We start from the raw sequence: 13,330 nt of genomic DNA, 5'->3' as shown, positions 1-13,330 counted from the left end.
GAAATGCTGATGCTTAATCAATGTACTTACGTAGCTTCGGTTTCATTGCCGCAATCATAAATTTCCACATCTTTTCAAACGAATTTTAAATACTATAATATCGCTCTATATATATATATATATATATATATATATTCATTCTTTCTCTGTTTCTGATAAAATATAAGCTAGGACATTCTCTGAGAAATCTAAATTCCCCGATATCTCCAATGTATAACATTCTTGTGTACGTGTGCAGCGCTCGCCTTACAGAGCTTAGCACCTAATAGCGATAGAGTTATTGTTAACATACTCTGACAGCAATGTTAATAAAGCATACACGGTAGAATCCTTTTGTTATTTTTAATGTGATTAAGAAATTGATCTATTATCCTTCCTGCATGAGAGATGAACGGCTGAGTTTGTTCATAAACTAGTTCATAAACATAGTTTTGGTGCATTTGATCGTCTTGTCAGTTGCTGTTCGATTATTCGCGTGACGATAAATATTTAAGAAAACATTGTTTGCAAGATAATATTTAATTTAACCAGAAAAATTCAATTGCACAAAAAATCATTCAAAAATATCGTTTTGGTCATTCTCGTATCTCTTTCTCTATAAAACAGAAGACGCAAGATTATGAGATCTATTAATTATTGTATCTAATTGTTATAGTAATATTTTCCATGTCTTAATTACAGTAACGTAACTGTAGTCAAAAATGCATGAAAACAATATGCTAGCACTCCGTTCACGTTTGCAAGTAAAACTATTTAGCTATCATGATGTAATACGATGAAAATAAAAATATATACTTTTCACTTCTTGAAAGTAGTCAACAAAAAAATCAATATTTCTCTTCGTACCTAATAATATTCATATAGGTACAAACACCTACGTTTGCAAAAATATTAGGTCACTTTCCCCCTTTCTACCGAGAATAAATTTTTATCTGCTCAAAGTTACAGTGAAATTTCCACTGGCACGAAGTACAACAGCGTCAAATAATTAACAAATCGTTATCCGTGAATCACTGCAGGATATACCATCAACGTAGATTTTGTCTCTCAATTTCAACATGTATATATACATATTCTGTTGCACGTAGTGCGTGCAATGCAGAGCATAAATCAGAATCTATTTAAGTTAATCATCGTTATCACATTCGTATGACTTCTACTGCCACGTAGAATTTACGTAATGTTATCTATATACTCTTTCATAAAACTTACATTGCTGATGTACATAAATATGGAAATGCGCTAATTACTATTATACAAGATAAATTTCCTCAAACAAGTTTAAAGCGGAAAATAATCAGTCACTAAGCGCGACTAATCGTGCGTAGAAAAATATGATTTTTTTTTCTTTTTTTTTTATTAGAATCCATTCTACACATCAGCAATATAAGTTTATCGCCTCCAAAGATTGTCCTGCGTTATGAATATTATCGTGAGACGCGTACTTTCTATGTTTGCCTTTCAACCGTTTATACAGCGCGATGCGAGAAGTGTCGATGAGAAGAACCGGCGCTTTAAGTAACAGCGAGATATAATAACGCGCACGGAAAATTGTCATTCTTAATCGTAGTAATGGTTATACAAAATATTCTTTATGCAAAATATTATTCGTAAAGACGTAAAATGTAAATGGCATAAGTACCATTCGTAACCACATTATAAAACTTTTATCATACAGATCCACTATATAGACCTATAATTATACAAATCAATATCCTAATTAACGGACGTAAAAAGTACCTAAGAAAATCTAACGCGTCCTAGAAGAATTGCCTTGGTAAAATGTGAAAACTATGACTTATGCCACTCTTATTAAATGCAAGACAGTGGTGGACTATACAAAAGAAATGAGAAACGTACAAAAAAAAAATCTTCGTACTATACGTGGCGTTTTCACGCGATCTCGAAGTCGTGACAACTCAAAAAAAATCGCAATTGAATAAACCTAGGTTCGATTGGTATTATGTACAAGGGGAAAAAAAGGAACGATTTGGTCAGATGATGAAGCAGCGAGAGTGTCACTTGAAACACACCTGGATTTGCCGAAAGCGACAAACGCCCTTTGGACCGAACGGAATTCTCACTCTGTCCCCCTTCGCGGGGAGCAATATCATTAGCATTACGCGTAATCATCCTCAGTTATCTTTACGAGCCTTTTTTTTACTCTTTTTCTGAGGTTTCGCCTCTGTCCAGACGTCTGGAACACAAGTGAAGAAGAATAATATATTAGACAATTCGTAAATAAAAGTAGAAGCAGTAGAACTCCGCTTATCCGGAACACAGCCGGGGCACACAGTTCCGATAACCGAACGGTTCTCGGATAATAGAGGCTCATTAGCTCTCCCCTCTACCGGTACTTATTGTCGGTTTCGATAATAGACGCGAACTTTCTCGGAAAACCGAAGTCGGGCACGTCCGTGTGTAAAACCGAACACATACTCAGCTTCGGATAACAATTCAGCTGTGAATCCGTATATTCGGAACTGAGCACAGACTCGTTCGTATGAATAGAGATAAACGGAGTTGTCTTGTAACTCGTAACTTTCTCATTAATGCAACGTACCTCCTAATTCGTCGAACACGGCAATCTTCTCCTTACTCTCTTCCACTTGATTCTCCTCCACATTGTTGGCCACTTTTTCCGGCACACTCGCCGGCTTCGTCTGCTGCTCCTCCGCGACGGGCTTGTTATCGGTCTTTGGTGTGGACGGCACCGAGGCGGGCGTGCTCTCGCCTTCAGTAGTTTTCTTATTCTTCTTCGATTTACCGGATTTCTTCTCTTCCTTCTCGACCTTCTCGACCTTCTCGACCTTCTCGATCTACAAAATCGAATGTCTCGTTCATGGATTGCCAGCCGAGAGATTCTAACGTTACGTAAAACGAGGGTTTACCTTGCTCTGCTCTTCCTTCGGCGGCTCCTTGGCCTTACCTATCTCCTCGTCCGAGATAGACGTAAGGATCACTTCCTTCTTCTCCTTCTCCTTGAGCTCCTTGTTTTCGGTCTCCTTAGCGATCTTGTCCTTCACCTCGGGCTTCTCCTGCTCCTTCTGCTTGGCTTCGTTTATCAAATCGGCCTTCTTCGAGGCCTTCTTGTTCTTCTTCGAAGGGGACTCCTCCTCCTTCTTCTTGTTCTTCTTATCCTTGCGCGAATAAGCCTGCTCCCAATCTCCTGTTATCAATTATTAATAATTAATTCGTCGTCAGATAACAGCCCCGAAACAACTGCACGAAGAAAATGCGTCTTATCTTATTTATGCTAAATACATGCAAGTCGACCAACCATCGTCAAAGTCCACTGGTTTCTCCTGGAACAAATTCTTCAAGTTCTTCTTGTTCTTCGCCTGCTCCACTCCTTTGTTCTCCTTGCCGGCCTTAGTCGACAGCTGCTCCTTTTCCTTCTTCGTAGCGACGATCTTGTTGTCCTCTTGCTTACGCTCCTTTAATTTACCGTCAACATCGTCTCCCTTGGCAGCCTTCTTGGGAGCCTCCGCTTTCGCTGCTAATGTCTTTTTAGCCGGACTTGTTTTCTCGGATGCAACTTGTCCGTTAGCAGCCTTCTATAACAAACCAAGTAAAAATGGCTATCGATAAAATTCCACAATGACATACTATCTGATATTAAAAATGTAATGCATGTATTTTCCTAAATAATACTGAATGCATTAATAATAAACTTGTGTCATTTCTGTCAATAAAATTAAACATAAAATCAACATTAAATTAAATAGAGCACTCTTTCTTCCGTCACATATGTTCATTTTAGTTGTTGCATACCTAAGAACAGATAGTCCTAAATTTTATAAATTTTATTTGCTTAAATATACAAATCATATTCATCTCATTGGTGTGAAATTATACTTTGAGCAAGAAGCGCAGAAGTGACTGAACTTTGAAAAGAGAAAGAGGGCAAAAAGCGAGTGTAGAAAGCGCCGATAAAAAGAGCAGATTCTATTTAGCGCTGGGCCGCTGGACACGCGGCGAGAATTCGCTGAGGGGAAGGGAAGGGGGGGGGGGAAGTACCTCCATATCCCCGGGAACGTGACGAGGGGAAACGGCCACGAGCCACGCCGACAAAGAAAACAGACCCCCGTCGTGGCGCGTTACGTCACGGAGGGATGGGAGGGGGGAAAAAGGAGAAACAGCTACCTCGCGCGAATCCACCCTCTCGGGATCGGAGGGACCAGCTGATTAGCGGGCGTGTGTGCGTGAGACTCGCGCCCCACGAGCGAGGCCACCATATGGCGGGCGGCGATCGCGACGTGTCTCCTGGGGGGAAAAAAGGGCGCGCGCGCGCGGAGGGGGGGCACGAAGGAGCGACGGAAAGAGAAAGAGAGAGAGAGAGAGCGAGGAAGGAGAGACGCGCGCGCGACGCTGTCGTCGTCGCCGTCGTCGTTTTTCCCACTAACCTTCTCGCGGACCTTGCCGCGCTTCTTGCCGCTCTTGCGGTCCACGTCGGAGCCCGCTGAGAGCTGCGCGAACGGCGGCTGCTCGGCCTTCTTGAAGCCGCAGACGAACACGAGAATGGCGCATACCAGCACGATACCCACGGGGATCGCGTACGCGTAGTATTGCGAGTGCTGCAGCAGCAGGGCGACGTGATCCATGGCGGCGAGCGGCGGCGAAGACGACGTCTTACTCGCGGCAGGCGGGAGAGGAGAAGAGAGACCAGATGAGCGCCAGGCGACCAGACACTCCCGGTGCGCGTGTCCCGCGCGTGCGATATGCGAACGATGACAGCGGCGACGGACGACACGACACGACACGGCACGACGACGACGACGACCGACGACGTAGCAGCGCGGTGAACCAGACGGCTGACACGACGCGGCGCGCGCGAAACAGATCGCTCAGCAACGCGGCATGCGCTACGCGCGCTCTGGCGGACGCGCGGCGAACCACCGTCTGCCAGGCGGGCGACCACCGGGCGGCCCGGGCGCTGACGCGGCTCGTGTGACGCGTACCGCGACCACCTTCAGGTCGCGCGCGCGGCGGCAACTTCACGCGGGTGTCGCGCGCGACACGCGCGGGATCTTTCGAATACGAAAGTTTACAAGCGTTTATTCGATAATAAATTACTTTTATAGATAACGAGATAATCTGAATGTATTGGAAGTTAAATGTCAAATCTCGAACGTAAAATGTTTAAATGAGTCTATTGGCAGCTGCAATAAGAGGATAGACAATTTTCATTGTTAAATAAGAATATCAAACAGTGAAATCCTGACGTCGTATAGTCAGTTTCGCAAAAATCTACGTTGTATTTCATGCAGGTCTCATTACAAATTTTTACTCGAAATTAAGTTGTATCTCTCCAAGAATTCTTCGAAGTATTTCATCACAGTTTGCAATTTGCAGGTATAGCAGCTTGTTGCAACAGATGGTTGCGCAATTCGACGATAAAAAGCGCTGCAAGTGTAGTGCCCGTCTGGCACCGTCACGTTGGGGGTTATGTTTACACTCCGATATGCGAAATACAATAACGTCGGAATTGTTCGTCGTACGAGCTTTACACACTACGCATGGTCGAGCGTGATTGATTATCGTCGGTCATGTGAAAGCTCTGACGTGACCTCGTTTACGCTTTCGTGTGACGCTGAGCGACCGTCGCTGAACCGTCGCGATATCACTCGCGGATCGCGCGTCGGATCCGTTTCCAATTTGGCCTACCCGTTCGTCGATCAATTATCAATTTTTCCACGATGCTGGAGGGAGTGAAGCACGTGCTGTTGGTACTTTCGGGAAAAGGCGGCGTCGGCAAGTCGACAATCAGCACCCAGCTGGCGCTTGCTTTGAAGGAATCGGGCTTTCGGGTGAGTGTCTCTCCTGGGAGTTTTTTTTTTTTTTTAAAGATTTTTAAAACACCTCGTCCTCGACACAGTTGAACTCCGAAATAATATACTTTTAAAATAAATCGTACAACTTGCTTCGCTACTACTGGTGCAACAAAAAACGAACGTTAATGATCAATCCACTTATCCAAATAATTTATTAAATATTCTGACAGTCTAACCTCTATGGAAATTAAGATATGCTTGTCAAGCATTTAGTTTTAATTAATCAGCGATTAAAACTAAAAGCAAAAAAAACTGTTGATTGCAGGTTGGGATCTTGGACGTCGATCTTTGTGGCCCCAGTGTGCCTTACTTGCTGAACTTGGAAGGGGAAGATGTTCACCAGTCCTCCGAGGGGTAATCCTTTATCACTTGAACGTTAATTCCATAGTAATAATTACGCGATTGCCAACGGGTCATATAAATCGGTAGGTGGATACCAGTGTTCGCCGATGCAGAGCAGAAACTGTCTGTCATGTCGATCGGTTTCCTCCTTAAAAGTCAGAACGACAGTGTGGTCTGGCGCGGACCTAAGAAGAACGGCATGATCAAGCAGTTTCTAACAGATGTAGTTTGGCAGGATATCGATTACCTGATCATCGACACACCACCTGGCACCTCCGACGAGCACATTACAGTCATGGAGAACTTAAGGTTAAATAGTGAATAATAATATTGTACATATCACTTATTTGCTGCGACATAACTCAGAAATCGTAATTTTTTTTAGTTACATAAAAAGAATGAAAACACAAAAAAAGACAAACATCAAAAGAATATACTTTCATTCCTTTGCAATCAGTTATTACACCAAAATTGTGTTTCAAACTGACAATTGATATTACAATATTTTAATGAAACATTCAAACTCATTTTATAGAAAATTTTGTTTCCTGAGTCGTGTCGTTGTTGTAATAAATGAACGATACATAAAACGATATAAAACTATGTTTAATTTTGTGATAAAATTATTAAAATTAATATTTGTATAATTACGTAAGACATTTACCAAGTGAAATCATTACAGAAGTGTAAAATGCGACGGTGCGATTATAGTGACCACTCCGCAGGCGGTCGCAGTGGACGATGTTCTGCGGGAGGTGACATTTTGCAGAAAAACTGGCATCCACATAATCGGCATCGTTGAAAATATGAGTGGCTTCGTCTGTCCCTCATGTACAGTAAGTACTCCGTCCCGCATTCACAATTTTGATTTGTAACTGTTCAAGGTAGCTTTAACATAAATCTTACTCTTGTTACAGGAGTGCACCAATATATTCTCCTCGGGCGGTGGGATAGCCCTCTCGGAGATGGTGAAGGTGCCGTTTCTAGCTAAAGTACCCATAGACCCACAAGTCGGCAAGTTAGCGGATAAGGGACAGAGTGTCCTGGTGACGTTACCCGACAGCCAAGTCGCACAGGTGTTCAGAAAGTTAGTCGAGGAACTCACCAAGAGTAAGGAGGCTTGAGGACAGTTATTTTGCACCGCGAGAGTGATTTCCGGGATTACACGTGGGCGATACGCTCTACTGGCATCTTTATCTTAGATTGACTTATTTACAGGAAATTGTATATACAAGTATCTCTGTGAGATAATTGTTTTTATACTATAGTGTGTACGAAGTTGCAAAAAAAATAAATAAAGAATTGTTATTTTATCGTATAATATTTGCATATGTTGTAAGAAAGGAAAGGGATTACCACAAGGCAGCAAAAGATCCTGATCTGTAACAGGCATATATTAAGTAATCCATTTTATTTTTTTTTCCCCCAATAATATTGGTTCAATGCAAGTTAAATTTACGCTCGGAGAAAGACACAGTGGTGACAATTATAAAAGTAATACCTATACAAGTTTTACATATAGAATTAATGTACACGGTTGAGTAAACCATTTTATAGTTACTGTACAACTATAAATTAGTTTGTTCAGCTATATACATCATTTATCAACTACATATATATATTAATTCTACATATAAACTTATATAATTGCTACCAACGTTATGTTTTTCTCCGGGTGTGGAAACGCTTTTTGTACCAATATGGCTGTAGAGACACAGCAGAAACAACATACAGCATAACAATACTGTCTGTACAATGTATCTAAAATTCTTTTGCGTGTAAAACTGTATATATCGTATATATAATATTCATTTGTTCCCCCAGCCCCAGAGACCCTTGACAAAGCCGGTGAGACCGGCCTGTCCCCTCTTAGCCTGGTCGCCCATCTTGCTCGACAGATCGGGGAACTCGACCATGTTGAAGGCCAGATCGAAGAACAGGGGTTTGCAGGGGATGCTGCGCATCGGCGGCGGCAATTTGTAGACGTTCGGCTGCTTCGTGAGAAGCGCCGGGTCCTCTCTGTACTCTTGCAAGCGCTCGTACAGCGGTTTCTTGCTCTTGGCGAGCTTACTGGTGCCGCTCTCCTCCTCCTGACCGTCCTCCAGCACGCTGTGGGCGTGAGCGGCGTACTGCGCGGCCTCCACGGAGGTTCGCAAGTTGCACAGGGCATCCTTGAGCGCGACCGGGAGGATCTTGTTGCACTTGTGCGCGTCTTCGACGTGCTGCAGCGATCTCTGGTACAGGGCCATAGCCTCGCGCCAGCGGTGCAGGTTGGCGAGGCTCTGGGCCATGTAGAAGCATCGGAAGGCCCTGTAACACTTCGTCTTCGCCTCCTGCTCCTCCAGGAACTCCGCGTCGTCCTGCAGCTGCGAGATCTCGACGAGATTATGCAACGCCGCCTCGTACAGGCGCACTATGTCCTGCGGCTTGGCCTTCTCCGACTCCTCCGCCGCCCTCACCAGCGTCAGATTGCGCTCCAGGGTGCGCGACAGCCGGATGTACTGCAGATAGTTGATCAGGTGCTGCGGCGGCGACCACTTGTCGTTCTCCTTGTTCTTCAACTCGTTCTTGAAGTGATCGCGCACCGCCAACACGGCGTCCTTGCAGTCGATCAAATGCGCCTCCAGCAGATCGATCTTCGCCTGATTCGTGGCGGCTCGCTCGAGAGCTTGGTTCAGTCTGGAGTCCGCGATAATCAGACCGGCCGCACGCGGCGGCACCGTGCCGCAGGATCTTCCGCGCCACGTCACCTCCTCGACGTTGGCCTGCTTCTCCCGCGTCTGAGCTATCAGAGAGTCCAGGCTGGCCATCAGCTCGCCGCTCAGTTGCCCGCGCATCTGCATGAGATCGTCCATAGCGCTCGTGTCGCCGATGTTGTAGGCGCAGTATCGTAGACTGGGCGCCAATTCCTCGACGCGCGCCTTGTACACGACCTGCTCCAACTCCGGCAACGCAGACGCCAGATTACCGTACACCACCTGCGCCTTCTTCAAGTTTTCCATCGCCTGCTTCCACAGCTGCAACTCAAACTGCAGGGAGCCGTTCATCCAGGCTACGTACGCCTGGGCCTCCAGTTTCGTACGCGCGTCGCAATTTATGTTCTAGGCAGGGAAAACATAAACAAATGAAGTACTAATATAATCTTTCATAGAACTACCTAACGAAACAAAATTAAAACATTAAGATACACAGCTTTGGCCGCAAGTATAAAGCACTGTCAATTTATTGTACTTCTTGAAAAAGTCAAAGAAAAATTAACAAAATATTAAAATTGTTATAAAATATTATTTTTAAACTAAATATTATTTTTCAACAAAACCTTTCTTTTTAATTTATTTGTCGTTAGATGTAGAACGTTTACGTCAATTTATGAGGGTGCTTTATACTTGGCCGATACCACATAAAGAATCTTGTAGATAAATTAGAACTAATCCTACAGAAAGGCTGCTCTTTTATAAAAATATACCTCTATCAAGTCTTGCAACTGCAAGGAGTACGCAGCCGCTTTTTTGAGTCTCGATATCAAATGAAACTTCTTCCTCGGCTCCGTGTTAGACTCCTGGCGCAGCTGCATCGCGTAGCTCCACGCGCGCTCGGCCATCATCAGAGGCACCTGCAAAAACTTGTCCTCGCTGACCATAGCCGCGGTGACGTCTCTCCTCTTGAAATGACGTCTGTCGCCTTGCGGCACCTTCAGCACCTTCCGCAATCTTCTGAGCCTTCTCGAGCAGTAGCCGCGATACCGCTGGTAATCGCCGTGTCTCAACCCATGCTGCTGCTGCGCTTCCTTGATTATCTTCAAAACTACACGTTACTTTGTCAGGAATTGATACAAGCACAGAGATTGAAATTGGCTAAATTGAACATACAAATCGCAAGATAATTTACGCAATTTTTACGTCAAATTTAACTTTGTCAGGAATTAATATGAGCAACACAGAGATTGAAATTGAGTTAATTAAACATACGAATCGCAAGATAATTTTTTTTTTACGCTAATTTTTTTACGTCAAATTTAACTTTGTCAGGAATTAATATGAGCAACACAGAGATTGAAATTGGCTAAATTGAACATACAAATCGCAAGATAATTTTTTTTACGCTAATTTTTTTTACGTCAAATTTAACTTTGTCAGGAATTAATATGAGCAACACAGAGATTGAAATTGGGTTAATTAAACATACGAATCGCAAAGATAATCTTTTTCTACTCTATTACGTCAAATTTAAGAAACTTTACGCTTATATTAAGTGGCTGCTTCATCTATTTGATAAGTTTAGCAAATATTTAATAGATTTCCAATAACGCGACAGGCGAGAGGTTACGAACGAGCATATGGCACTGACAGTTCTGTCAGAGACCGCGACGGAACCCGCAATTTCACGAAAGGATACTCTCCAAGGAGTACGTTCTCGGCTCTTTCCCCATCACTCCATTCTGCGTCTGATTCTCCTTCGAGAGGTCCATCTTTTCTTCGACCACCATCCTTCTTCAAAACCACTTGATCTTCATGAAAAAAAATGCTAAAATACGTAAGTATACACCTCGCGACCGCTCGCAAATACCTCGCCAGAGAAAAACTCGGGAGAAGCCTAAGAGCCGACCACTCCGGCTTTTTTCACTCCGCCACACTACCGCCACCAGCGTTTCAGCATGTGGCACTACGTAGCCACTAGGCTTCTACGCGGGTACACACCTATTGTATTTCGGGACTAATATCCATTTCTACCAATGTAGATTAACTTTAATTTTTTTCACGGTTTTATTTACTTTTTTTATCCTTTTCCAATTCTTAAAAGTAGAAAAAGATACAAAGTAAGTTAAACCTGGATTAAATTATTCTACGTCGGTAGAGAAATGGGTAATTAATCCAATTTAAGTTGACCAATCGTAATCGATTAATCTCCTCACATTCGATTGTGATTGAAGCGACGAGAGGCGAGACATCGATACCCTCTTGCATCTTACAAATAGCGGCCTCCTTTCGTACGCGCGAATCAAGTCAAAACGGTTTGCTTTTTATCGAGTTTTGAAACTTCACGACGCCGATTCAGAGGTCAATTTTGTCGAATATACGTGAAGATACGTGAAATACACGGTTCGCAGTCGACTCGCCGTGCATCGTCAATTATAACGGATTAACAATAGCGATTGCAAGTGTATGAATAACCTATGTAAACATCACAATGAAATCTGATAGGGAATCACAGACTGACGTCGAGATAAAGATCCAAAGGACGTTAATTTCCATCAATGACGTTAGTCTGAAAATGTAAAAATTTTTTACAGTTTACTCCTGCGTGGACGGTGCGCGATGATCCGATGGTATGATAATTGGATCGCGTGTGTTTTCAACTTTCAGAAAGAAGGAGCTGGAGAGGATCGACGAACTGACGAAGGAAAACGGACAACTGCGCACGGTAGTCAACGCGGCGAATCAAACGTTGGCCAGGAAGGTTGAGGAAATGGGAATGAACGTGGCGGAGGTTATCGCTGAGAGCGAGCCGAACAAGCGTAACGACAGGTTAGAATTGAATCTTGCTGAGCTCGATCCCGACTATTAGAGAACCTGCTATACAGAAAAACATGGACTAAATAAATGCCCGACATATAATTTTTAAGCATTTTTTTTTTTTACTGTACATCGTATATCTTTACACTCTTTTATCCCTTGATAATTCATATATATTTGGTCATTTTTATAAATTTTATCAAGAGGTATAGCTAAGAGTCAATCACCAATAGATATTATGTATGTGTAAAAATAATTCTTATCTCTATGGCTTATACTATATTTTACTTTAGCAGTATTAATTGCCTGTAAAGCACAATTACGGATCGCATTAATTAGGGACCTGTAAAAAATATATAGTCTTCTGAGGAAAGAAACGTTGGAATTATAGTTTTACTGACAGCATTTTTGCTGCCTATGGCATATACACCTATAATTTCGATTCTGTTAACCAACTGAATTCCTGCTTCTTTCGATCTGCTTGCGGGTCAATCATGATGTTTATTAAACTGGGACTGTCCACCACCTGAAACGACATTTTACAATTTAGGCGTTTTCCTTCGATTTTTTTTTTAAGAGTTAGCTTTGCGACGAGCTTAGGCTTTACTTTGAGAGATAACTTTAATGCCTGCTGAATGTCCTCCACGGTAGTGCAAAAATGTCCCTTCTTGCCAAACATTTCCATCAGTTTCTCATAATGAGTTTCACATGTCAAAGAAAACGGAGGTGTCCTGAAAACGTAAGTTTAATAACCAATGTAAAAATATCTGGATATGCGAGCAATCGATACAGCTGAGACAAATAATAAAGTCAAAGATAGAAATAGCAAGTTCGAAATAAAATTGAAATTAAATATAGTTAATTATTTTAAAGTCCTATAATTACATTTCAAGTTAAATACAAGTTAATCTAAATATTTAAAATATAACTTTTTATATCAAGAAATTAAAAGTCCTATAATTACGTTTCAAATCAAATACAATTAATCTAAATAGTTAAAATACAACTTTTTATATCGAGGGATTATGTAAAGAGATGCGTACACTTGCGTAGGATCTCCGGTCGCCTGTATCTGTTTGAAGGTTTCGTTATCGAAGCCGCCGTATATACCGTTATTATTCACAATTATAATAATCACCGGTAGTTTGTAACTGCGGAGAAAGGAAGGTCGGTTAGTGAGATTACATTCTTCGCGCAAATAAAAAAATAGCGACTTTTCTCTCGACAATTCCATCCGAGATTGCGTTACCGAAACATGGTTTCGATCTCCATGCCGGAGAATCCGAAGGCGCTGTCCCCTTCCACGCAAATCACCCTCTTTCTCGGCGCGTTGTCTTTGCAGTAAAGGGCAGCCGCGATCGCAAAGCCGAGCCCCACACCCATAGTGCCAAACGTACCGGCGTCTAGCCTGTGGCGAGGCAAATTGTTCAAGAGAATCGTTCGTCCGATGTCCATCGTGTTAGCTCCCTCGGAACAAATAATGCAATCTGTGCACGTGTACAAAAGAAAGAAAAAATTTTTATTAGGGTAACTGTCCCTATTAGTGTGCTTTTATGTTTAAATAAGTCATAAAAATAAACTGGTACAAATATATAGACAAGTATTTTTTTTTATTAAGTTAAAGTATTAACTCTGTCTCTT

At 42.5% G+C, this 13,330-nt stretch overlaps 5 protein-coding genes across 6 annotated transcripts in view; 2 read left to right on the top strand and 3 right to left on the bottom strand.

Annotated features, from left to right (window-relative positions):
• Positions 1 to 1,359: 1,359 nt before the first annotated feature.
• LOC105462565 (DNA ligase 1-like) lies at positions 1,360 to 4,888 on the bottom strand. Its single transcript, XM_011709260.1, has 5 exons — positions 4,407 to 4,888; positions 3,281 to 3,557; positions 2,892 to 3,169; positions 2,564 to 2,819; positions 1,360 to 2,197 (listed from the first exon to the last, which is right to left on the bottom strand). Exons 1-5 carry the CDS (start codon positions 4,602 to 4,604, stop codon positions 2,136 to 2,138), a joined length of 1,071 nt encoding a protein of 356 aa, XP_011707562.1. The 5' UTR covers positions 4,605 to 4,888; the 3' UTR covers positions 1,360 to 2,135.
• Positions 4,889 to 5,019: 131 nt separating this feature from the next.
• Positions 5,020 to 7,494, top strand: LOC105462564 (cytosolic Fe-S cluster assembly factor NUBP2 homolog). 2 transcript variants are annotated; one of them, XM_011709259.1, is made up of 6 exons: positions 5,020 to 5,270; positions 5,356 to 5,810; positions 6,100 to 6,188; positions 6,264 to 6,485; positions 6,859 to 7,012; positions 7,094 to 7,494. In XM_011709259.1, the coding sequence occupies exons 2-6, from the start codon at positions 5,700 to 5,702 to the stop codon at positions 7,298 to 7,300; spliced, it is 783 nt and encodes a 260-aa protein (XP_011707561.1). In that variant the 5' UTR covers positions 5,020 to 5,270; positions 5,356 to 5,699; the 3' UTR covers positions 7,301 to 7,494. The 2 variants fall into 2 exon arrangements, with proteins under 2 accessions (XP_011707561.1, XP_011707559.1); XM_011709257.1 differs by having other exon boundaries at positions 5,342 to 5,810.
• A 76-nt stretch (positions 7,495 to 7,570) lies between these two features.
• On the bottom strand, positions 7,571 to 10,795 carry LOC105462563 (signal recognition particle subunit SRP68). The gene is made up of 3 exons (XM_011709256.1): positions 10,572 to 10,795; positions 9,643 to 9,980; positions 7,571 to 9,277 (listed from the first exon to the last, which is right to left on the bottom strand). Exons 1-3 carry the CDS (start codon positions 10,660 to 10,662, stop codon positions 7,985 to 7,987), a joined length of 1,722 nt encoding a protein of 573 aa, XP_011707558.1. The 5' UTR covers positions 10,663 to 10,795; the 3' UTR covers positions 7,571 to 7,984.
• Positions 10,796 to 11,083: 288 nt separating this feature from the next.
• Positions 11,084 to 11,791, top strand: LOC105462560. Its single transcript, XM_011709250.1, has 2 exons — positions 11,084 to 11,449; positions 11,540 to 11,791. The coding sequence occupies exons 1-2, from the start codon at positions 11,364 to 11,366 to the stop codon at positions 11,739 to 11,741; spliced, it is 288 nt and encodes a 95-aa protein (XP_011707552.1). The 5' UTR covers positions 11,084 to 11,363; the 3' UTR covers positions 11,742 to 11,791.
• Positions 11,789 to 13,330, bottom strand: part of LOC105462561 (2-hydroxyacyl-CoA lyase 1) — a 10,027-nt gene continuing 8,485 nt past the window's right edge. Inside the window, exons 10-13 of the mRNA XM_011709252.1 lie at positions 12,939 to 13,176; positions 12,733 to 12,840; positions 12,297 to 12,420; positions 11,789 to 12,215 (exon numbers count right to left, since the gene is read on the bottom strand). Coding sequence (XP_011707554.1) covers positions 12,120 to 12,215; positions 12,297 to 12,420; positions 12,733 to 12,840; positions 12,939 to 13,176 — 566 coding nt within the window. The 3' untranslated portion in view covers positions 11,789 to 12,119. The remainder of the gene's footprint in view (positions 12,216 to 12,296; positions 12,421 to 12,732; positions 12,841 to 12,938; positions 13,177 to 13,330) is intronic.

Source organism: Wasmannia auropunctata, unplaced genomic scaffold (assembly GCF_000956235.1).
Source record: "Wasmannia auropunctata unplaced genomic scaffold, wasmannia.A_1.0 LD336097.1, whole genome shotgun sequence".
Classification (NCBI taxonomy): Eukaryota; Metazoa; Arthropoda; class Insecta; order Hymenoptera; family Formicidae; genus Wasmannia; species Wasmannia auropunctata.
This window is presented reverse-complemented; position numbering and strand designations above follow the sequence as displayed.

Coding starts and splice junctions, on each gene's coding strand:
- LOC105462563 (XM_011709256.1), bottom strand. CDS start 10,662: ATGGTGGTCGAAGAAAAGATGGACCTCTCGAAGGAGAATCAGACGCAG. Junction 9,981..10,571: donor GAGAACGTACTCCTTGGAGA/GTATCCTTTCGT, acceptor AGTAACGTGTAG/TTTTGAAGATAATCAAGGAA. Junction 9,278..9,642: donor AGTTGCAAGACTTGATAGAG/GTATATTTTTAT, acceptor TTCCCTGCCTAG/AACATAAATTGCGACGCGCG.
- LOC105462560 (XM_011709250.1), top strand. CDS start 11,364: ATGAAATCTGATAGGGAATCACAGACTGACGTCGAGATAAAGATCCAA. Junction 11,450..11,539: donor AATGACGTTAGTCTGAAAAT/GTAAAAATTTTT, acceptor TTCAACTTTCAG/AAAGAAGGAGCTGGAGAGGA.
- LOC105462564 (XM_011709259.1), top strand. CDS start 5,700: ATGCTGGAGGGAGTGAAGCACGTGCTGTTGGTACTTTCGGGAAAAGGC. Junction 5,811..6,099: donor TGAAGGAATCGGGCTTTCGG/GTGAGTGTCTCT, acceptor TGTTGATTGCAG/GTTGGGATCTTGGACGTCGA. Junction 6,486..6,858: donor ACAGTCATGGAGAACTTAAG/GTTAAATAGTGA, acceptor AAATCATTACAG/AAGTGTAAAATGCGACGGTG.
- LOC105462565 (XM_011709260.1), bottom strand. CDS start 4,604: ATGGATCACGTCGCCCTGCTGCTGCAGCACTCGCAATACTACGCGTAC. Junction 3,558..4,406: donor GCGGCAAGGTCCGCGAGAAG/GTTAGTGGGAAA, acceptor GGTTTGTTATAG/AAGGCTGCTAACGGACAAGT. Junction 3,170..3,280: donor ACCAGTGGACTTTGACGATG/GTTGGTCGACTT, acceptor AATTGATAACAG/GAGATTGGGAGCAGGCTTAT.